Below are 24,298 nucleotides of genomic sequence, written 5' to 3' on the forward strand. Positions count from 1 at the left end.
TAACAGGAATGATTTCATCGGTAGAAAATGTGTAAAATTGTAAAAACAACATATGGCTACTGGGAAAAGGAGCATGGGAGTTATATCTAACTCAACAAAAGGCAAATCCCCAGAAATATTTAACTCCACCTTTCTCTGACATGTAGCCTAATATTCCAATACCTTTTACAATAGTATTAAAACACACTACAGCTACTTAATATTTTCATTTGGAGTGACCTCAGTGGTCAGGATTAGAAATTAGTACATCACACCGACAGGTCAGGGTTGAGTGGTTAGGATACAAAGTCAGAGAGGCAAGACTGAGATGGTCTGGATATGCGCAGAGGATGGATAGCTATTGGCGGGCAAATTCGATTGACCCTCAAGATAAAGATGCCAAACACGAGTAAAACACATCTCTATTCATACATGTTCTCGAAAGACTTCAAACCGTTTTATTTTCTCACGCGCACCTCCCAGTGTCAAACTAAACGGTGTCCACGTGACCTCTCACCTGCTCCACCAGCAGTCCCTGTTAGTGACTCTAAACTGGTGCTGGCACGTCTCCAGCTACAAAAACTAAACAGATGTCCTCTGCGTGTTGCTGCCAGCGGGTCAGATACGAGAGAAAAACAGGGAGATCAAAAACAGGTAAGGGCAGAAGGTGAGCCGTGGGATGACATCATCACCATCCTCGCGCTCCACGCGCCTCGTGCCCAGAAGGCGGCGGCATCGGGCTGAGCAAACAGCGTATTAAAAGCGCTACGTCACATATTTTAGCGGAGAGAGCTGGAGGAGATGGCATGGTATCGCGAGAGCGGTGTGCCGCGACCGCAGCGCTGGATGGCGCTGATGGGGGCTGGATGCGCCCACGGCTCGCCCTCTCTCCCGTTAAGTCACACGGTAGGACACGCGATCGGACGGAGACTGGCGGCGACAGCAGCCGGGGTGAGTAAAAACCTGCACACTGCGCACCGCACGGGCTGCAAAACCGCTACAAAGACCGGGTCGAAACGCATGTGACCGCACCGGACAGAGTAGGTGTGCGTGCGTCTCTCTTTTGATATTTTGAGAGGAGGCAGTCAGCGTGTCGGCCAGATGTGATCACCCCCCACCCCCCCACCACCACCAGATGCGCTCTTGTGACAGTCTCAGAGGATGGCTATCTTTTTCTTCCCCATCACCATAATCTCCATGATTATCATCACTACTTTCATCATCATCATCATTATCATCATCATCATCAGGAGCAGCAGCAGGGGCGGGATCGGAGCTCGCTCTGTTGCTCTGTCTCGTGTCAGTTTTATTATTTTATCAGGTGGTCTCGGGTCAGTAATTCTCTCTGCGCAGCTGCTCTCCCTCGTGCTGCACGGCACTCACAGCTTTAATTAGCCTTCCCCATCAAACCAGCCCCGGGTTCGTTTCTCCAGAGTTACAGGTGTTATTGCTCAGGTCGTCCCACTAAGTCCACTCAGGTAAGCTACATGCCACTACTGAGCGCGTGGCTCCTGTGCGCCAGAGCATGTTTTGGCGTTGGCAGTGTTTTTCGTGTACTTGTTGATAGATGGATGACCGAGAGACCGCGGCTTTTTACCGGGACGGATTCACGCTCCGCTGTCATCGCTCGGGGTGGGGGTCTGTAGTGATTTAATGTTGCGGCTTCGATCTGCGTGATTGATGACTTTGGCCCGCATCAGCGCCGGCCCTCAGCACCGTCACATTATAGTGACGGTGACACAGCCTTCTGCCGCGTGCCTCGCGCACGCACACACGTGAATACCTTAGAAAAAAAGGGGGAAATAGGGTATAGGCTGCTGGCAGTTCTCCTTGTTTTCCTATAGGCTTGTCATCACGCAGGAGCACGCAGACTTGTTTTTTGTGTGTCTGTTTTGCATTCCGGTGACTCCTGAAGTCCCAACTTTTATGCTTTGACCCGAAACCTGCTAACCTTGCAGAGATGAGCATTGGTTGAACAGGATGAAGCCTCCACATGAGGAGTTCAGATCCCACTCTCTCTCTTTTTTGTCTCTCTCTCTCTTGCACTCAGAAGCCCACCGTCACCCTCCAAACTGAGCTGAAATGTCGCCTTGACATTTAAGTTGGTCTTTCTCATCAGTTTTTGTTTTCTGGAGATGAAAAGCTCTGCAAGGCTCCAAATTTAGTTGAAGTTAAGGTTAATATAAACATAAGGGTGTATGTATTAATGTCGTCCCTGCTTATTTGCTGTCTACTCATGGCCACTCTCACTATTTCAGTTTAAAAACACCATCTCAAAGCCGTATCCTTATATGCACTGATTTTTCTGTGTTTTTATGACCTGATTGCTTTGATGTTGTTTGCTGTGACACACTCCAAGCGGCAGGGATGCAGCGAAAGATAACTCTGACTGTTTTGTCTTTATTGCCCCCGAACACAAAGCCAGAGAGACATGCTGGCTTCCCCTCTGAGAGAATTTACTTTGCTTTGGCATTATTTAAGTACTCAAACTAATCAGGGTGATTTATGTGACTGAGCAGCTTGACATGTGATATGAACATCCTCAGAGCTAAGGCTAAAGGTTTTCTTTCATGCTTGTATTTAACTTTGAGTTTTGGGTCTGTTTTTAGGTTGCCTTTATTAACACTAGGCTCTCTGGGCTTTACAGAGCATAGGCCTGTGTGCTGTTGGCGTTTCAGTTAAAGTGTTTCTGCCTCTGTGGTTGGAGTTGGATCAACATGCATGCGATTATAAGAGGATTGAGGTATAAGGAAGAGGAGATTAAAGAGAAGATGAAGGAGGAGAGTAAAGACACGACACGCTTATATTGCATGTCTCCCATGACCTTTACCATCCACTGGAGTGTTCTTTCTCTCATTTTCCCCATAGTTGTTTGTTCAGCGTAATGTCCCACTTATCCCTCTCCTCTCTTTCTTTTCCCTTCTTTTGCCACTTTTTCTCCAAGTCTGCAGTGCCCTTTTCTATTTTTCTTTTTCTCTTCTTCAATCTCTGCCTTGTCTTTTATGATCTCATCTTTCCTTTCCTTTCCTTTTTTCCTTTCCTTCTTTTGGTTTCCTTTTCTATCATTGTTTTTCATTTAGTTCCTTTGTTTTCTTTTCTTTTTTGACTTCCTATTCATTTCTTTTCTTTTCCATTTGCTTCATTTCATTCCTCTCCTTCCTTTTCATTAATGTCCTTTGCTTTCTTTTCTTTAACTTCTTAATTTTTCTCCTTTGCTTTCCTTTTTTGATTTTCTTACCTTTCCTCCCCTTTCTTTTCTTTTTCTAATTTTCTTCTTTATCTCCTTTCCTTTCTTTGATTTCCTTATCTTTTCTCTCCTTTCTTTTCATTTACTTACATTGCTTCCTTTTCTTTTTTGTCTTCTTCCTTTCCTTTCCATTCCTGTCCTCCATCAACCCTGAATGCCGTTTCTCATTCTCTTTTCTCTCTCTCACCAAAACCGCAAAAATCGCACATGATTCCCAGAATGCATTGTAAATATTGATGGTTATGTAATAGCCTAAATATTAAGCAAATATTCACCACTCTTCTTATTTTCTACTAATAGGATTGGGTGAGCTCATGTGCACAGCTATAATGGGTCGTGTGTGTGTTTTTGTGCGGGTGCATGCAATTACATGTATTATTTTACATGTAAACTTTAATGTTGCAGAGTGTGATCAGGAAAATAACCTTGAAGCTTTTTAAAAAAAAGACCCACGTCTCGGTAATATGCTCACACATGCAGCGACACGTGCTCATACAGTATGTTCATACACACATACACACACACATACACATGAAACACACAAATATAAGTTTAGAGCGGGAAAGAGGGGTGAGAAGGAGAAGCACGGAGGGGAGGATGAACTCTGGGCTCTCCCTATTGTCAGCCGGGGCTATTTGAAGTTACACATAACCCAATTACAGGGAAACCACTGTGTGTGTGTGTGTGTGTGTGTGTGTATGTGTGCGCGTGTATGTGAGAACATGCATGTGGGGTTTTTTTGGAAACTGAAAGGAAAGAGACAGAGATGAATGGTGGGAGAGAAGTGGAGAGAGTGAATGAAAATGGAAAATAGAGGTCAGTGGAAGAAAGTGAGAAGCAGAGAACAGGAATGAAGTGAATGGAAAGGAGTGAAGAAAGTGCAGCCAAAGGAAAAACAAAGGCAGCGTGCAGTTTCTGAAAGATCGAGTCTTTCTTTTACAGCAATATTTAAATATACTTCTCGCCTGTAGGTTTGCTTCAGAGGGAAGAAGACAGCGTGAGAGGCAGGCTATTGTCCTTGGGGACAGTATCAGCTCTTTGTTCAGCTTGCTTGACACCAGTGTCACTGTCACCAAGCCATACTAACCCACAGCAGAGAGGGATAGAGAGAGAGACAGCAAATAGTGTCAAGTAATACCCTCCCAGTCAGTTTTTAAGATGGGAAATACAACTTAAAGGGAAAAAACATGATAAAATGAGACAGTTTCTGGTTGCCTAGGTAATCATCTAACAATATTTACCATCCTGCCATATCAGTCGGTGGTTTGCTTATGCAAACCGGCAACTGTACGATACATTTGCAGTTATGGGGTGAACATTGTTGACCGTTGGCAGTGCAGACCGTGGGCGAGGTATGAACAGCCTGTTTGTGGGCTACTCTTGGTTGTGTTGTTGCTGGTCTGTCAGCCAGCTGCAGAAGAGCAAAGTTCTAACAGTAAACTAGCTAAAGTGGGACTGAGCGATAAAAACAGTGAAAAGTGTCCTGGCACTCCCTGAACCTCTTTGGCCCACTTGCCAACCAACCAGCATTCGATCTACGCATAGCTGAGCTACATGCTGTTGGGTTTTTGGAGGACTTCACAGGAGCATGCTTGCGTAGGTTGAAAAGCCCTCTTCATAGGCTCTCATCAAAATGACACAATCGTGGTACTGGAAAACAAGCATATCTTAGGATCCAACCGTTGCTTGATGACGCCAGATACCGCTGACTTTCTGTGATCTCTGGTTGTCATGAATCGCTTCCTCTGCGTTCAACATAAATAAATACCAATATTCACCATCAGTTCCACTTGGGACTTGTCATTCATGTGAATGTAACCATATACTGTATTTAAAAGACAAAGACACTGTGACATCATCTGTTGGTTAGTGAAGTTTCGTTGTGAAGGCCTAAACCGAACACTTTTGTCATTGCCATCTTGGTATTTTAAAACTGAGATAGGATGTTTCTGTGAAACTGAGAGTCACTGCAGGCTCATTTAGTAGAGACTTGTCAAACACAAAGGTAGTCTTGCCAACAAGCTTCCCCTGCTTCATTATATTTTTGTAATCAGAGGAGTCAGCCATGGTAGACAGTTTTAGACCTAAAAATATTCGATTTTTAGGTCTAAAACTGTTTTAGAGGTGCGTGGGTTCTCTCTGTTAGATTATTTGTTGAGTCTACATTGGCTGTAGAGAGGAATACAAGCTGTCTTTCTGTATTAGCCCTGGGACAGACTGGTGACCTGTCCAGGGTGTACCTTCTTGCTCTATGACATTTGTGAAAGGCCCCAGCCCCCATGGCTCCAAATTGGATAAGTGGAAGAAAATGGATGGATGTTGTTGTTCTGCATCCTTTAAACGTATCACTCAGTCTTACTCTGCAGATGGAGCTCTTTCAGTTCTGACAAAATTGCAAATGTTCAGATTTCCAAGCATTTTAAACACATTTTAAGGACTCGAAATCTTGCTGACTTAAAGCTTGGCCACTCCATCTGTGTAAAATGCGATCACAAGCTTCAGAAGAGCTACTGATGTATAATTTGCTCAGATTGTAGTGCGCTTATTGCTTCCAAGTTTTTGGCAACAGTTTGGGAAAGACACCGCCTGGTTTGAACACGACAATAGCCCTGTTCACAAAGTGAGCTCTATTAATAGTTTTCCTACTTGGGTGTGGAAGAGCCAAACTGGCTCTGTGCACAATCCCAACACTTCTGAGAGAGCTGTGGGCCAGACGTCATCACCCAACAGATACAGACGTCACTGAAGTGGCTGCAAATCTGAAGAGTGGCGATAATAGCAGTGTAGCAATACCCAGGGTTTTTGAATGTGATGCAGAACAATATCACGACTTTTAATGTTAAATATTAATATATTTAATATTTTGGCCATATTATAACATTTTCTGTTGTTATCTGATTTCTCTGGAGGTTGTCGGTATAAACAAAAGGGAGCACACTGCATTTCTGCTTCATAAACTGCTTGTTTTTTAATGTAATTTTACTTGGTTTGATTGTTTTTTCTTGCATGAATTCTATAAAGATTAAACATACAAAAAAAAAATGACTCTAAGGACGATTCTCACCTCATCACATGTGAGGTTAAAAAGGCTTGGGGTCCACAGTTTTACTAAAATTACCATCCCGACCTTCTCAATAATAAAATAATTTTTATTCCTAATTGGAAAACTAATGAAGCCCAAGTGAGTGTAAAAAAAAAAAAACCTTAGCTGAATAGGGAGGAGGGACATAGAAGTTTTGATATGTCCATTCAGTTTTTCCTGGTCGATACATCATGGCTCACATACTTTGAATGAAACCCAACGACTATAATACAGACCACAGTGAAGCTGTGGAACAAAATGACCACAATGACTTTTTTTCCCAAAGCAAAGAAAGATGGAAAGAAGTCTTAGAACAGGACTGAGATTAGAAGAGAAAATTCAATAAAAGCTTGCTGTATTTGCCATACAGTGTCAAATGTTGACGTGATAGAGCGACAGAATAGCAGATGAACGTAGAGGAATGTTTTTCACCGAATGTTAACATTTATCGCCGCAATATGGATCAAAGACGAGGCTCCACAGTGCACCGGGGACCAAACAGGCATCCATCCATCCGTCAGATTCTGTCCTTGGATAAACTTCTGCAAACCTCCTGCGTATCACTTGATGAGCTCAAGTAAAGCTGAAAAACAGGAAGAAGAGTAAAAGATAGATAAAGGACAGAAGAAGATGAGACAATTCAAGAGAAAGGGACATCAAAAATATTATTACTGAAAGCAATGTATTATTAACAGCACTAGTGGCAGTAGTGGTAATAGTTTATTAGTTCTAGTGCTAGTATAATGGAGGCTGGCATTGATGGAGCCACTACACAGGTCTACATGGGACAGTGGACAGCTGTGTGCGTTCAGGTGTCATTCATCAACAGCGTTGATACTAGTTGAACAGAACAGAAGATTTAAATAGAGTTAAACTGCTTTTAAATCCATTTTTTCATTCATCAAAAGTGCTTTTATTCACCTTGATTGTTTTGGTGTGAGTTACCCAGTTTTTGAGATAGAAATGAATGCCTTCTCGTGTATATGATGGGAGCAGATGGCCCTTTCCTTGCAGTGCTCAAAAATAGGAGTGAACTGTCCCTTTAATTGAATGGATGATGAATATCATTCAAGTAGCTACACAGAGAAAAGATCTAGTACAATAATTGCAAGAGTAATTGCTCTCTTACATCATTGTGTGCTTTGAAGGCATTTGTTTAAGCTCAGCTCTCTTAAGTTTATTTTAATCACATTTGCCATTGCAACACCTTGATACTTTTCTTTTTAGCCACTCTGAATCTTTGGCATGCAGAGAAATTCATGGTCGACTTGATGATAGTGAGGCATCCGGGTTCAGTGGCTACAAAGCAAGTGCGACTCATCACCCCTCTGCCTCTGTGCATGACAGGTGCTTTGACATTTTCGTACTGATATTCTGTGTTTGGTTTTTACCAAACACGGTGCTGTGCATTATGGCCAAAGATATTAACTCTGGTTTTGTCTTTCCAGAAGACATTGTTCTTGAAGTTTTGCGGCTTGTTCAGATACATCTTTGCAAACCAAAGTTGTTCTGCCATATTCTTTTTAGAGAAAAGATGTTTTTTCCTGGAAACCTGTTATTTTGCAGATTCTCTGAGAATTGCACAGTCAGACTTCGGGGTCCACTCCTGCCAACTGTCTTGAATGGCTTCCAGTTGTGGATAAACTTTAAGGAGAATGGTGGACTTTAAATTGTTTTCTAATGGCCTTACGACGCTTCCCACATTGATAGGTAGCAGCACTTAGTTCTTTAAGCTCATTACTGATGTCTTTGCCCCATACCTTTGTGTTAACACACACCTTTATGCTCCAGACCTGCAAACTGCCAAAACTTCAGCTTTTATAGAGGTCGTCATACAAGCCGCAAAACTTCAATAACAATGTCTTCTGGAAAGACAAAACCAGAGTTTTCGATATAACGATATATATCGGATGACGATATAAAAACGTCTATCGTTTCATTTTACGCTATCGTTTGTTTCGTGGTGTCGCAAAATAAACTGTTTACAGCAATATTTTTTCATCGTTTTGATGGTCACTGTAGTGGCTATATTAATTTCTTAAAGTTCTCTCTTTCTCTTATATTTAATATAACCACACTACAGATGGAGAAGCGCCTGTTTTTATGCGTTGTGGTTAGCAACAACCACGGTAACAGCATCGCGTGTCCGCTTGTTTATTTTCCACATAAACCTTTCACAATAAAGCTCAAGATCCTGTTGAGACTTTTCAAAATAAACTGAATCACGTGAAAGAGCAGATTATTTACGGATGAGAATTAAAAAAGAGCTGCCAGGTGCTAAAAAATAAACCTTAGACTCAAACGTTAGAACAGGCTTTTCCCCGCAGCACGCCGTGTAATAAATACTCACAAAGAAAACGGCGGCCGTTACAACTTATGTCTAAAAATGTATAGTTTCATGCATCGGTTAAAACACTGGACTCCAGCTACATGACGCGCAGCTGGAAACACTTCCCGCAAGACGAGCTGCCCGAGATTCACAGAATTTACAGAAAATGTTTTTGTGATTTATATCGTTATCCGGACGATAGAATTCTTATATCGGGATATGAGATTTTGGTCATATCGCACAGCCCTAGGTCGTCACACTTGCTAAAGATCAGCACCGCTATTATTAACACCAGCATCTTTCTATGGAAGCAGTAAGGGTGTACTTGCCTTTTCTCTCTGCAATCCTGTGGAAATGACTGTGGTGAGAAACTGGCTTTTGCAGATTGTTGTTAGACATCAGAATGAAGTAGAAGTTGATCATTGTGGCGAGTAATCACCCTGTAAGACACAGGCAGCTGGCTTAGGTCATGCCAACTGCTAATGCTGTAATGATGTTCCTGCGTACAACAGGTCAGTGAACAACAATATCAGCTAAATGTCAGGCACATGCACTAGAAAATGTTGAAGCAACTCATACATCCGAATCCTCCTTTAGGGAGAGATTTACTAAACAAGGCAAAATAGCGTGTGAGTGTGATTCCCAAATAGCACTCATAGGTGGGGTTACTTTTATGGGTAATTTATAAAAGCTACTGTTTTCTAAACCCAACTGCAGACAATTCATCTCAATATGAAGCACAAAAAATAAGATATGCCATTTTGTGGCGTTAAATATTGGTGCAATTAGCAGAATTGCGTGTCGCAAATCTTAATAAATCATTTTACACTCTTCAGTTAAATGTTGTCCTCTCTAAGTTTTGTGCCTTGAGAAAAGAACTCCCAGAAATACATATGCAACAGGGTCAGTTACAAAAATCTTCCCACCTCTTACATGCAGCCTTGCCACTTTTCACACCAGAACCCAACTTGCGGTTCTGCAGCGTGTTAGGAAATCTGGCCCTTAGTTTTCTCTCAGACTGCAGCAGAACCCGTTGCTGATCCTCAGCTTCTGAAATGCTTTGTAAATGTAAAATGGATGCTAATGCACTACTTAAGAAAAAGCTTCGCTGAAAAGTTATTAAATTTAGAAATCTGCAACCTTACCACAACACCACTGAGAAATGTAGTTAAATTATTAGTAGAGCACTACAGCCCACGCTGCTTATTTGTATCAGAAGCTGGCAGAGATGGATATCTGAAAATGAATACTGACTGCTGAGAAAAGGTGACTGCTCACTTTGTGACAACTGCCTCATGCTCAAAGCCAGGTTGCGCTGACTTCCACCAAGTTGATAAGGCGGACATGAGGTCACAGGTTAGTGTCTTGGTGCATGGCACAAAGAGTGTCCTCACCTCAACATCACACGTGGAAAATCTCCTCCATCTGTCTGTGCTGTATCCACAGGTCCTGGTTTCCTTATGCCTGCCAGTGTGGGGTCAGGGAATTTGAATGACTTGTGCCTTGACTCGCTCTGGCTTCCAGGAAGTCTCTAGCATCAATACACATCATCATCATCACTTGCCAGCCCCATGTGTGAGTGTGTGTGTGTGTGTGAGTGTGTGTGCGCTATCTCAACCGGTGCAGCACAGTGTGTCTCTCTGTAAAATCACATGGTTCGGCTTTTCCCCCGCGTGCCTGCTGCTTGGCCTATTTCCATGGTAACTAGCCGAAGATGTGGGGACACACAAACGCATGAGCACACACACACATGCACACACGCATAAACAGCACTTGTGCGAAGGCTTGCCAGAGCGATCTCGGCTGTGTGGGGCTGTAGGGTGCAGTCAGAGAGAGGATGTGTGATCACACACTACACAGGCTCAGCGGGACACACACACACACACACATACACACACATATGCACACTGTAAGCTGAGAAAGAAGCTCAGAATGCTGTGCTGTAGAGAAAAAAATGGCACACCAAATCCCTTTTTAAATCCTCAGGCAATTTGGATTTGTTTGTTAACGGATAAACGTATATAAGAGATAGATAGATAGATAGATAGATAGATAGATAGAGTTTGCAGTAGAACTCTGTGACTGTGACAAGTGGATGAACTGACAATGTTGCTGCCTAACAGTTGCATAATGTTTCCTTCTGTATTCGCTCTGATGCATTTCACTTGCCATCCTTGTCACGATGTCCCCTCCCCAAGCTCTATCCCACCCCCCATCACCCCACCCCACTGTTACCCATCCCATGTGGCCATCGCCATAGCAACTGCCCACGCTGCTCACCTGCTCGCCGCAGCATCCCTGCGCCCTCTGGCCTCTCGCCAAGGGGGTGCTGTGGCAGTAACGCAACCCAGCAATCAGGCGAGGGAGCATTGCCAAAAGTGGGGAAGCTATAGGGGAAGGAAGGAAGGAAGGGAGGGAGGGTGGAGGGGGCACTGCGGATATGTTAGCTACTGCCCTGTGGTGTTATGCAACTTCATGTACACACACCCACGCACACATATTGTAGAGTAACAAACACACAGATTGCCTTTTTTTTATCATCTCACACACGCATGTTTAGAAGCCGTGCATATTGATGCTTGAACCAGCATAAGCTCCAGATAATGTCCCTAAGTACTGATTATGAAATGACATAACAGATTTCTTCCTGTGTCCTATCACTGATGCACTGCTACCCTCCCTCATATTATTGTGTTCGTATGATGTTTACATGATGGCAAAGCAACAGCCTTTACCGCCTTTTTAAAATTTGCTTGTTTAAATGTATTTCATTATTTTATTTTGCCTTTTTTATGTGTTGATGCCATAAAAGAGGCCAAGACAGATTTCAGAAGTATACAGTGATCAGCCATTACATTGATACCACTGACATGTGAAGGGAATGACATTAATAATCTTGTTACCACGCAGAGTTCTGCTAGGAAACCTAGTCCTGGCAATCATGTGTATGATACTTTGACACAAACCACCCACTTAATCATAATTATAGACCAAGTTCACCCTCCAACATCATATGGCCTTGCAAAAATTGGTTGTAAATGTCTTGCAGAGTTCCCAACCTGCAACCCGAATGTGACCCAAAGGATCTACTTAACATGTGCAAGACAATAGGTGTGTTCAACCTGATATCGCGGCAAAACATGGGACTATTCCCATGCCATGAGACTGGGTTGGTGTGTTGTGACTGTTGGGCCACATCTAGTCTCAAAGTCTGAGCCGAAGTGCCAAAGTATCCTGATTAGGACCAAATGTTGCTGCTATCTAGGTTAAAGTTGCACTAAGCTGCAGTTTTGCTTTGAGCGATCGAATGTGGTGATTACTTGTTCATGTTGTTTCCATGCTAGCGTGTTGTAATAACTATAAAGGCAATAGAGGGAATAGTTATCAGTGATATTCTTGTATCTGCCAAACAAACTCTCAGGAGGAGTAGACCAGTCTCACTTTCATTTATCTGGTTAACACCCTGGAACAGAGTTTATTGTTTAAGTCTTTACAAGTCCTCGTCATTTTTGTTCAGCTGCATTGGTACTAAAGGAACATCACTCTGTCTATGGAGTCAACAGGATTTAGTACCACAGTTGTACCTGTTGGTAAACCTGCTAAAGGTTCTTGTCGCTCGTTGTTGTGTGTGCAGAGTCCTAACAGGTTGGTCTTTGTGTCTTGCAGGCAAAGTAAAAGAGGAGAAGAAAGCATCGACGGAGTCCCCACATGGGAGCAGCAACGCTGTCTAATCCATGTGACAGAATCTGCCAAAGGACGCTTTGGAAACGTTCTCATGTCTTTAAACACAAACTGCTAAATCTGAGGAGCTAAAAACAGAAAAACAAAAAGCCAACCGCTGGCTCATGCAAGTGGACAGATTTTAAAGTAAAAACACGTCTGGAGAGGGGCAGGGTTGTATGGGTGCCAAATCCCCGTCTAAGACACACCGCGTCTCTTCAATCTACGGCCGCCACCTCCCTCCTCTTCCTCCGTCCATTTTGTCCTCCTCTGCTTTTCTCTCATTCTCCCTCGTTCTCTCTCATGGGAGTGACATAGAGGCCGTTGTTTGGTCTGCTGCCCCGCCCCTTCTCCGCCTTGTCGTGGAAACGGGGGCGTCCAGGTAGTGATGTCGTGGAAGAGGAACTACTTTGCGTCGGGCGGTGGAGCGGTAGGTGGGGTGCAGGGGCTGGTGACCCCGAGAACCATGACCTCTATCGCACCCAGCAAAGGCTTGAGCAACGAGCCGGGACAGAACAGCTGCTTCCTCAACAGCGCCCTGCAGGTCAGTCAGATAAACACATGCACAAGCATTTTCTGGGCAGAAAGTTTTAGGGGATAAAATGTTTTTCATGGAGATTCTTACGACTAAAGCAGTATTCAATGGCACCTGATCTTAATCCACCTGCATGAGTAATTGTCACACTAGTTCAAGTGCTCTAAATTCGTAGGTTTTCTTAGAAGTTAAAAAAAATCAGATTTTATTTGATTATCTGTCACTTTAACTTGTCTGCTGTTCCATTTACCTTCCTCTAAAATATGTAGACTCTATAAGAAAAACTACATTTTTATCTATAGTGATAAAGAATAATACATTACACAGATCCAAATACTTTCTAACTGCTTAACAACTCACTCTTCTATGTAAGAAAAGCACAAAATACAGGTGATTATTTCTCCAGTGATTAATTATGACAAAATCTGTGTTTCTCTGAAAGCCTTTACAGTGAAAATGTTTCAGTTTAAGTTTGTGTACTATTGGCAATAAATAGCAACTACTTTCTTATATAAAAACTCATTTTTCAACATCTGTGTCTATATTTTCACATTTAGGACATAATGCACAATGCTAACACACACTTTCATGAAGCCAGTGGTCACAAGCCTACCCTCGCACTGCAGTAAATTACTCTTAAAGCGCGACGGGGATGAGATTAGTGCCATATTAACGAGGGTTTGCGTGTTTCGGTTGGTTTTGGCACGGCTGACCGTCTGGCTTCAGTGCATCCAGTCTGAGTATGTGGATGCTTATGCTGTGCTGCTGCATCTCCTCTCTCTCTCACACACACACACACACACACACACACACACACACACACACACACACACACACACACACACACACACAACATACACACGCATAAAGATTGCTTCCCTCCTCTCAAGACTTCCAGCTGGCACAAACATACCTGCACTCACATGAACGCACACACACACACACACACACACACACACACACACACACACACACACACACACACACACACACACACACACAGTAAATACCTCTTGAGTACTGGCTTGAAAGAGAGCGACGGAGAGAGAGAGAGTAAGAAAAGAGAGAAGTTAGCTGAAGAGGGAGGGGGTGGTGGGGCAGAAGCTTGTGGAGAGTCGGAGAGAGCAGAGGGATAGATGTGAAGAGGAAAAGTTGCTGTAGGAGGAGTAGAGAAGAAAGGGATGAGGAGTATGCAGTATGAAAAAACCAAGGAGAAGACCGAAGGGGATGCCGCTCAGAGGTATAAAGGAATTAAAGAGTCCAATAAGGTAAGAAGAAAGAACAGAATGTTTGTGAAGAGCAAAGAGGGAGGGGGGAAGGGAGAGAGATGAAAAGACAAAGTGAAGGACATATAGTTTGGGTTTTTTTGTGAAATAAAGAAAATGCCTCAACAGAGGCATGCAGTGCAGCTTCAGCAGCAAAGGAAGTGGGCCACTTCAAGGACACACACACATGTGCGCACACATGCACACACAGAATGGGGAGAGGATGTTTTTAGCAGGACACAGATGAGTGAGGATAAACTGAGGCAGTGTTAAAGAACTGAGCTGCTGTTGGCACTACTTTACTGTGTGTGTCTGTGTGTGTGTGTCTGTGTGTGTGAGGGGAGGGGGGTGCTCATGTGGGCGTTTTTGCTTGTATTAACTAACTGTCTGTTGGCAGGTGAGATTAACAATTAGACATCAGATTTCAGCTTTAGAACTTGCTTCATCAGCAGTTATCCTGCAACCAAACATTATTTTTGCAGAGATTATTTTAGTTTTTTTTAATGTAAAAATGTACAAATGCCACATCTCTAATAGGGAAACATTTTATTTTTACAGAGCCCTACTTTTTCTGCCTGAAATCCAAAAATATTCTTTTTTTTTTTTTTACACTGAAACAAACCATTATCACATATTATTTATTCATTTATGTTCATTTATTTCATGAATATTTATAAATCACGTTTTTAAGATCTTGTTAACATTAAAAAAAATACTGTCAACCAGTCCATTCAGCAGCTAGCTGTAAAAAAAGCTTTGCTCTTTGTTCTGTATAGTGTCGTACTGCTATTGTGCATCGATACTAAGTGAGATACTCTCTCTCCTGCTCCTCAAGGCCCCTTGGGCAAAGAAGTTAACCTCCTGCTGCTGCTGCTGCTGCAGTGGAGCTGCTGTGTGACAGCAGCTGCATCAGTGTGTTTTTTTTTCTGTATGAATTTATGTAGTTTAATGAGCGAGGTGCTCCGAGGTAAAGCGCATGTTCAGCAACTTTTCATTGTGTAAACACAGGTAAAAAAAAATATCATAGCTAAAGGATGTATGGATAATGCTGGCTTTGATAAAAAAGAAACATGGGTTCACTCATCAGGCATCAGCGTGCACGTGTGCGTGTGCTTGTGTGTGTGTGATGCAGTGGTAGGGAAGAGCAAAATTAAGATTGTAGATGTGCAGCGTTTTCTACATGACTTTTATCAAAAACAAAACATGTCTGTATGGATTGCAAAGTTAAATTTTTTATCATACGCTTGCATTGGTTTTCCTGCAGTTATACAGCTGAAGTGAAAGTAAAGTAAGATTTGTCACACTGCACATTGCTGCAGGACCTGTACTGATGTCAGAGTTCAGCACTACCTGCTTGAATCAGAATCTGACCCTGAACAAGTAGAGACTGCTGTAGCACGCCACACTACTTAATAGTAAAGAAAAATATTTAGTGTGTGCAAACAGACGCAGTATGCTAAATATGCCATGGTGCAGGTCAGCATGCTTTACTGGTCGCTCTGATCCTGTCGAGGTGGACGCTCAAGCTTCAGTGAAGACGTGTTTCCGCTGCCTTTAGTCTGTCTGTCAGCAAGATTATTCTGAAAATTCCCAGCCTAATTCCTTGAAACTAGGTGGAAGTGATCCTTCTAATTTTTCACGTATTCACCATCAGGGAACGCTAAGAATAAAGCCAGCCGAGTTCAGGTTGTGGCTTAGCAGAAATGATTCACACAGTTCTTGTTTGCTGACTTCTAAGATTTTTGCAGTTTCTGATTGCACTCAACTCTAACATTTTGACATTCTCTAGCTTCTGTTCAGTGGGCATACAGTCAAAGCTAACGGTAATGTTCAGCATTTGGACATTTTGTTGCAGAGAAACTTCCATAAAAAAGTCAAAGTAATGCACTGATTCTTCAGTTCCTTGGATGCTGTGAGTGCACGAAGACTCTTATGTTCACTCTGACTGCCAACAGCAGAACATTTGTAGCTGAGACGTTTTATAGTTACAGACTCTGGCAAGCAAATAAAGAGGCCGGAGTGCAAGGTGGCTGCTTATTCTTTGTTTGAGGCTGTGCCAAACAAGCCGCTACGTGAGCGTTATGGAAATGTGTTGCATAGTGACACTGATAAGTCATAGAAGAAAAGCCTGGACTGCAAACAAGGGATGGGAGGTAGTTTAGCAGCAGTGTTTTCTTTGGGAGACAATGTCTCCTCTTTGTGTTGACTTTGTAACTTTGAAGGAATTCGCTTTTTTTAAATATTCAAATAACAGGAGAAATTTAGCATGGTTGTTAATATTATGCCAGTAGCCCTATAAGGCAATATTTAAAAAAAACTCAAAAAGAAAACATTACTCAATTCCAAGGTCTAGCGGTGGGGACAAGTTTGAGGTTTGCACTTGTTTGAATATGATCCCAGGAACCAGACAACAAAACAGGCTTTTGAAGCATTTCCGATATTTGTGATTTGATGCAAAAGGCAAACTCATCACTGATGCAGGGGGAATTAAAACGAAAGACGTTTATTGAAAGTCATCATTTAATGAAAGAATTCAGAGCAGGTTTGAGTGTTGGAGCAGAGCTCAGTTGATGATTAAACTTGAGAAATAAAATCAGCGTTGGGAAGGTAGAGCAAAAAATTGTAGTGCGGCTACAATTGTATGTAACTTAAGAACTATTCAAAAGTTGTGAGCCATCCCTCAATTTGATATATTTCGAGCCTTTCCAGATGGTATTGCATGGTGGATGAAAATCTGACTGTACTTTTTTGTGTTCATAGTTCCATCAATTCTGACAACCCCAACACCACTGGCTGAAATGCAGCCAAAACCATGACAGAGCCTCCACTATGCTTTACAGATTATTGTAGCAGCTCACTTGTGTACTTGTCTCCTGACCTCCTTTTGGGACCTTTTTTTGTAGTTTTACTGGACTTTTTTTCCTATTGCTCAAAGACATGACTTTCAGATACTGTTCACCTAAGGTAGACAGGTTTTTCATGCCTGCCACTTCTTTTGTCTTCCAATTGTCCAACTTCCTTAATTTTCTTTGAGGACACACAGCATGCCATGCCATGATATGCCAAGTTTTCAGCTGTTGGCTCTTTGGAAATCATTTTGTTTGCAAAGATACATTTTTACTTTATTTTGGTGTATTTCATAGACTCATCTAAAGAAATGGGAACAAATTATGTGTTTGAAATAGACTGGTAGTAAAAGGTTCCTAAAAACACATTTCAAAATTGGTTTCCTGCTATGTTTTCTGTTATGTGTTGACTTTAAATGGTCTCATCCTTTAAGTATGTTTTTTAATGCTTGAATTATTTAAAGGTCAGTGTTAAGTGGTTAAACAAACCAAAAAAATGAAAATGGTCAGGTACAAGGACTGAACTGAAAACGAGTGAAGTAGCAGCCGACGTCTAGAAGATAAACTTTGAAAAACCTCTGGAGAGTCCGGAGAACTACTCAAGACCTCTTTAAAATAGTAGGAAATTCTTGCTCCTTGGATTTAAAATATAAAGAAAAGAGGGGTGGCTTATGACTTTTCCACATTATTGTATCACACCTTAGAAACACATCATATAATTTTAATTTCATGGCAGTATCACCTAATTCAAATCCACAAAACTTTAATTGTGCGTGATATATTATGATAGCATCATGCTGCAAATCAACCACCTTAGAGACTAAAGTCACTTAGATACTATAGCATGGACTAGAAATACTACAAGGGAGCCTGTTTTGCTCATTTTTAACTTCAAGAATAAAAATATGAAGCTCGAAGTGAGCATAATCTTCTAAATCAGCGGTCCCCAACCCCCGGGCCTCGGACCAGTACCGGTCCGTGAGTCGTTTGGTACCGGGCCGCGAGAGTTGAGGCTCAGGTGTGAAATGTATGGTTTTCAGGGGTTTTAATCGGTTTTCAGCATTATTTTGTTATCGTTTTTATCGTTAACTCGGTTTTCCTGGGTCTTTTCACGTGTGTTATGAATAAATCTTCTTTTTTTCGGTACCGGTACTAGTTTTATTTTGTTGTATTTATCCGCAACACCTTAAAGGCCGGTCCGTGAAAATATTGTCGGGCATAAACCGGTCCGTGGCGCAAAAAAGGTTGGGGACTGCTGTTCTAAATGACAGATACACGAGTCAAAAGTACAGGATATTATGAACTTGCTTTTGCGATGACAACAGTATCATGTGTTAAACAAAAAGCACAGGAAATGAGATGGCATTACCAGATGTGGTAATAGGAGAGTGGAACAGGAGGAGCTGGGGACATGGAGGGCAGAATTCAGCCAACAGAGTCCTAAGAGCACTTTGAGGCAGGTGGTGCTCCGGTTATCCGATTATGAAGGCCTCCTTATTGTCTTTATTGAATACTACCGGGGGATGTTTGAATGTGATTGGTATTTAAGAGAGTCAGCTGATGCTGATCAGCTGACGTGCAGGAAATGCCTCAGTTTGACAGTGTTTCCAATTATTAATGACAGCAGCTGTGTATATGTACATTTTGGAAGCCTTTAAAGTTACAGGAATTTATAATAAGACTGTTTATCAAGGCTTCTAAGTCACAACCCAACGCCATTTATATGTGATGGTAACCTATTTATTTAGCTCTTTATAAACAAATCAATTGACATTTGTAGGCTTCATTAAAGTGGTCACAGAGCTCCACCCACCTGCTGTTTGAACCTTTTGTTTGTAAGGGTCAGCCAATTAGAAGCAAGTTAAAGCAAGTGGTCAGACTTATGATTAATAGCACCAAGGCTCAGTGAATTAGAGCTATTTTGAACAGTGAATCATGCAAAACTACTCAAGGTGAGTCCAAGAATGAAAATAAGGCGTTGGGTATTACCATAGTCAATTCATTTTATGTTGTTCAGGCCATAATGACTCAAAGAAAGTACCAAAAAATTTAATCGATTTGGAGTTTCAACTCACTTTGACTTCTTAAAAAAGGTGAATCTGCATGTTTTTTAAGTAATACGGGAGTTTTGCCAGAGACAGACCACAACCCCCAAAAATTGCAAATCCCATAAAGATGCACACAACAAGATGAGGCAATGAGCCATGAGCTCACACACTGATTTTAACATGAGCATTTAAGCTGTATTATTCCTGTGAATCATGAATAAGTAGAATGATAAAGATTACATGTGTGTGTGGTACTGTATTTGCCAAAGTAACACAGATATAGTGGAATGACACATTAAATGAGAAAAAGCCTGATCCCTTGACTTCTCCTGTCAGGGGTCCTGATGGCCCTGCGTACCTCTGCGGGCCATTCTGCTGGCATGTTTTGGGCCAAATCAATACGACATTGCTGATAGTGATCACCTTTGTCTCTGATATATGGCAAGGCTCCCCAATCCATAGGGCACAAGGGTTCACTGAATGAGTTGATGAGTATAAAATTGATTGATGCTATGGCCCTTGTTCTAAAGCCAATCACCACCTCTGTGATGTTAGACAGCGGTCTTCACCACCATCATCAAAGCAGCAAAATCTTATAGATGAATAAAGTTTCCTTCCTGCAGTAGACATTCCTTTGATTTGCCACCTGTCTGTATCTACATTTAGCCGCAGCCAATATTGTTGCAGTCTTTCATGTAATCTGTGTAATCTTGCGTTTCTTGACTTTAGCCGAGGCAGCACAAGTAGCCTTACTAAAACTGCACCAGGTCTGAGCAGAAGTGCTGTCTCAGGGAACCATAAATCTCACAAATATGCAGTGAACACATGAGCGTACTTTGTACAAACTTTTTCCAAGGCATCATAAATCTGGCACTCGTGCATCAGGTATCATCCTGTCACTTATCACACCAAGTAAAGCATTAGCTGATGAGGTCATCGTTTTTGTCATGCATAGAACTGGTGTTTTTTTTCCCCCCTAAGATGTTCCTGCAGTCTCACCATTGTTTGCGAGAGAAAGACAAAGAAACGAAAAAGGGGGAAAAAACGAAGAGGAAGGAAAAACAAATGATACAAATGATAGCAGGGGCGAGAAAGACAGGGGGAGGAACAAAGCGAGGGATGTGCTTAGAGGAGGAGAAAAATGAGATGGATAGATACATGCTGATGAAGAGAGATGGGCATGGAGAGATTGTGCCCTCCTTGTGGCTGCTGCAGTGCTGTGCAGGGAGCCGATTCATCACGACCAAATAAACTACAGAAAGAGGAGGAGAAACAGTGAGGAGGGGAAGATAGAAGGGATACACTGGCGTCAGCATGCAGTCTGTTATCAGCTGTCTTTTCTTTCTTCCACTTATCACTCTCTTTATAAGACACACATTCCAGTGTAATGCTCAGGTTTCTTTTGCAATCATACTGTAAGTGCGTGCAGTCTTGTGCATTTGTTCTGCAGATCTCTGTAGAGGCCTAAGGGACACTGCTATGTTAATATTATCTTTTAACATCATGCTGAATTAATGCACTCAAAGCTCTTTCTTCCAGTTATGCATTGAAGAGAGGGAGAACGGCAACAGCTGGTTTACCTTCCCTTTCTGCAAGTTTTTTTTGTTTTCTCTTTAGTTTCTTTGAGTTTTTTTGATGGTAGTTTTCCATCGTTCTGTCCGCTGACTGTCTTTTATTGCTGAAAATATACAAAGCAGAAAGCACACTCAGTGGAAGCTGATGGAAAAAAACAATTAGCTGAAAATGGCTGAAAGCCATCACGCGCTGCAGACTTGGGTGTTGATTCTCTGCAATCATTTCACATTACTGAAAGTCATTTGATTCAGTTATTTTCAAAGCTACAGTGTGAGTAACTTCTATAAACAGATTTTGCAAATCTGTACGCAGAACTGTTCGGAAAGGACAAGGGAAGAGGTTTACTACCAGAGGTTTCTTGAGGATGGCAGGCTTTGGTTGGATGCAGGTAAACAGATCAGGTTGATGGCAAAAGAGGAAGTCCACTGGCTGAGTGCAATCTGATGTCTGCTTAGCTTTTCAATATGTCATCAGTCTCATTTTCTCTTAAATCAAAGTCAAAATATCACACTAAGCCATGAATTACTGCACTTAACTATAGTTCAAGTGGGGTTGAAGCATCCTTTCTCACATATATAAATGATGTATGTACTGATTGTAAACCAGGTTTCCACGTTAATACCTGAAAAACATGTTGAAAGAAGTAAAAGAGGATTCCCTGCTGCATCTTTAACTGTCTGTTTGAGCCCATGCATCAAAAACATTAGTGAGCAGCCTCATCTCTTCAAACACAGAACAAAGCGCTTGTTTTGCCACACTGCTGGGTGCAGATTAAACTCACGGATCTCATTTGTTTTAGATTTTAGTCAAACTTTTTAACTCCAGAAAAACAGAGCACCTGGCCTGCTCTTTTCTTTTCAGCGGTGCTGTCAGTCGCTATTTTTGGCTGCTGTGTACCTGCAAAACCAACATACCAGAAAACATGCTGTGTTACTATGCCAACCTGCAGCCACGAGCTGTCACGCCACCAAACTTAGCCTTACTGCATATTCAAAAATGGTAATTCCACTGATTATGGCGACTGACGCAATTGCAGTTTCTAAGCAGCGAAACCATCAGAAATAAAGAGAACAAATCCTGTGAAAACAGGTGACTCCAAATCGAGATTTAATTCATATTAATCACGCAATCATTTGGCTGTCCTGGCTTTTAATTTAGTATTTGTTCAAGTTTGGCCTTGTTTTGGTTTAACTGATATTCTTTCTTGTGTTTTTATAGAGTTCATGTTTTCCCAGTGTGTTCTTTCTTTTCTTGTTCCCACTTCCTGTTTTACTCTGGTAATGACTGTGTGTGTTTTTAGCTGCTTTACTTCCTGTTTGCCCTCCTTTGTGATTGCATACCCCACCCTCATTACTTTCACCTGTGTCAGTTGTTTTCAACTTTCTTCATCTTTAATCGACTGCGTGTGTATATAGACTTGTGTTTTCCTCACCGTCTGTTCATCTTTTTCCTCTTTTGTTCCATTTTTTAATTCCCTGTTTTTATTTTCTAGTCTTTTGCACTTCCTGTATCTCCTTTTTTCATAACAGCCATTAAGGGCTTGCTTTTTGTTATTCAACCTGCCTCTGTGTCCTGCGTTTGCGTCCTTTCTCCCAGAAGTCCTGACAGAAGGTTTTAAATCAGTACAGACAAAGTGCGCACACAAGCAGGCATTTTGCTTTTAGGTGCAGGTAGTATATGATGGCACAAAAGAGAAAAAGTCTCTATCGGATCTTTTTCAAGGACATAGATCAAAGTGTTGCTTTTCCAAGCATGCTTTAAGAACTAAATAATTAAAGTTCAGCTTTTAAGAATTTTTCCAACATTCTGAAGCTTTTAAATCAGTAACCAAAAGAAGGGTGTATTCAAACTTTTACTTATTGCTCAATTAACATCTGATTTATGGGTTTTACTTGCGTAACATGGATCTTTGGGCTGTGTGGGTAGTGGAGCAGAATGATTTAATTTTAGATGACATGAATCAAATGCAGTTTCCTGCTATTTCTGATCACTCAATAATCAAAAGTGCATTTTATTTTTTAGTAAATGAAGAACAAATTAACTAAATGTTTTGCTTTGGCTCTTTGGGAGACTCCAAAATTGCCTTTTTTCAAGAACAACCCTTTGATTAAAAGTCATGTGAAACACATGAGTTGCAAACAAATAAGAAAACAGATATGTTAAAAATATAGCTCTCGGTGATGCAGAGCAGGATCAAACCCGCAGAAATAAACAAAAACAAGAAATTTAAACATGCTGAAGCTCAAAGAAGGAACAAGAGGGAACTGAAATCTAAGAAATTAAACAATAAAATTAAGACAAAAAGGGACAAAGGACCTGGTTCCAGTTTGAACGCTGGATAAATAATAAATTCATTAACTGTCTTTCAGGTCCTTTGGCATCTTGACATCTTCCGCAGAAGCTTTCGACAGCTGACCACTCATAAGTGCATGGAGGACTCGTGCATCTTCTGTGCTTTGAAGGTAAAACATCCCCTCCTTTTGTCCTCTAATGGCTTGTAGTGGTTTTACTGTAAACCTAAAGCAGTGCCCATTACTCTGCTGTATTTCATTGTGGCAGTTTTCCTGGTTGACAGTTTCTGTTGGTCCATTATGGTCCACAATTCACTTATACTTCAGTTTAATGGTTTAACATGCAAACAGTTTATTATTCCATTACATTTATCTGCCAACCAGTGTGGGGTGACAAAACTATGTTATTGTGTTTTCTTTTCATCGGGTCCTTCCTTTTATTTGTTATCACGAGAAGACTTCTTACAGTCTGCAACGTCTGCAACTGTTTGCAGATGCAGTTGCAGATTCTTTTAGCCATGATTTTCTTGCCATGAAAATAAGTCCAATTTCTTTGCTACCCTGTTCTCAAAAAGGCTCCAGGACTTGTGCAAAAGAGGTATCTGAAGCAGCAGGAGTAAGAAGCAGCGCAGGTATTCAGGTATAAAATGAGTATCACAGATTTGTATTTTCATATCAGATCACTTCAACCCCTTAATGCCTAGTGTATAATATTTGATATATACAGTTTTTGAGACAAAATAAATTGCACAGTACATTTTAAGCAATTTCAAAAAAGGCAGATGTAGGAAATACGATACAAATTAAAAGTCATATATATGGAATTATACATATAATTTGTTTTTTAAACAAATTAGTCGGATACTTTAATAAACTGTCCATTATAATAAAACATTTGATTTTTTTTGGCAATTTCATGGTTTAATGGTTCACGCTTTAAAGGGTTCAACACTTTTACTCTAGTCTATCTCAAGCCAAAGACACGATGCAATGTATAAGCGGTGCTGCTACACTAATTTTTTTTTCTTGCCTGTATTTGTATGATTTCTTTCCACTTTGTGACCTTTATTCTTTTTTCAAAAACTATTAAAAACAGCTTGTGAAGATGAGGTTTTAACTTGACAACAAACCTACTAATCTACACAATTTACCTGTTTTGTTATTGGTTGCATTTAAAATAGGCTTTTGCTCATATGCAGTATTTTGTCTTTCTGCACATAGTGTAAAATACAACATGTGGTTCTGTGAAGAGCAGATTTTATTAAGTGTTTAGAAGCAGCACATTTATAGACTTGTGTACTGGTTAAATTAATTTATCATATTTATATGTATGAATATTTATTATATTTCATCATTTCAGCAGTGGCAAAGTAACCAAACA

The 24,298-nt window shown here is 41.3% G+C and overlaps 1 protein-coding gene across 5 annotated transcripts in view; it reads left to right on the top strand.

Annotated features, from left to right (window-relative positions):
• The first annotated feature begins 771 nt into the window (after nt 1-771).
• The window catches only part of usp54b (ubiquitin specific peptidase 54b), a 60,154-nt gene continuing 36,627 nt past the window's right edge, over nt 772-24,298 (top strand). For 2 of the 5 annotated variants that reach the window (XR_014801064.1, XM_084937390.1), the window contains exons 1-3: nt 774-930; nt 12,304-12,901; nt 22,996-23,088. Coding sequence is in view for 4 of the 5 variants with exons in the window: in XM_084937390.1 (XP_084793516.1) it covers nt 12,746-12,901; nt 22,996-23,088 (249 nt within the window). In the remaining variant the exon portion in view is untranslated. Of the gene's footprint in view, nt 931-1,268; nt 1,458-12,303; nt 12,902-13,983; nt 14,161-22,995; nt 23,089-24,298 lie in introns of those variants that run through there. The other 3 variants (XM_084937393.1, XM_084937391.1, XM_084937392.1) reach the window with 3 other exon arrangements.

Source organism: Perissodus microlepis, chromosome 8 (genome assembly GCF_051167445.1).
Source record: "Perissodus microlepis isolate ML-2025 ecotype Zambia chromosome 8, ASM5116744v1, whole genome shotgun sequence".
NCBI classification, from domain to species: Eukaryota; Metazoa; Chordata; class Actinopteri; order Cichliformes; family Cichlidae; genus Perissodus; species Perissodus microlepis.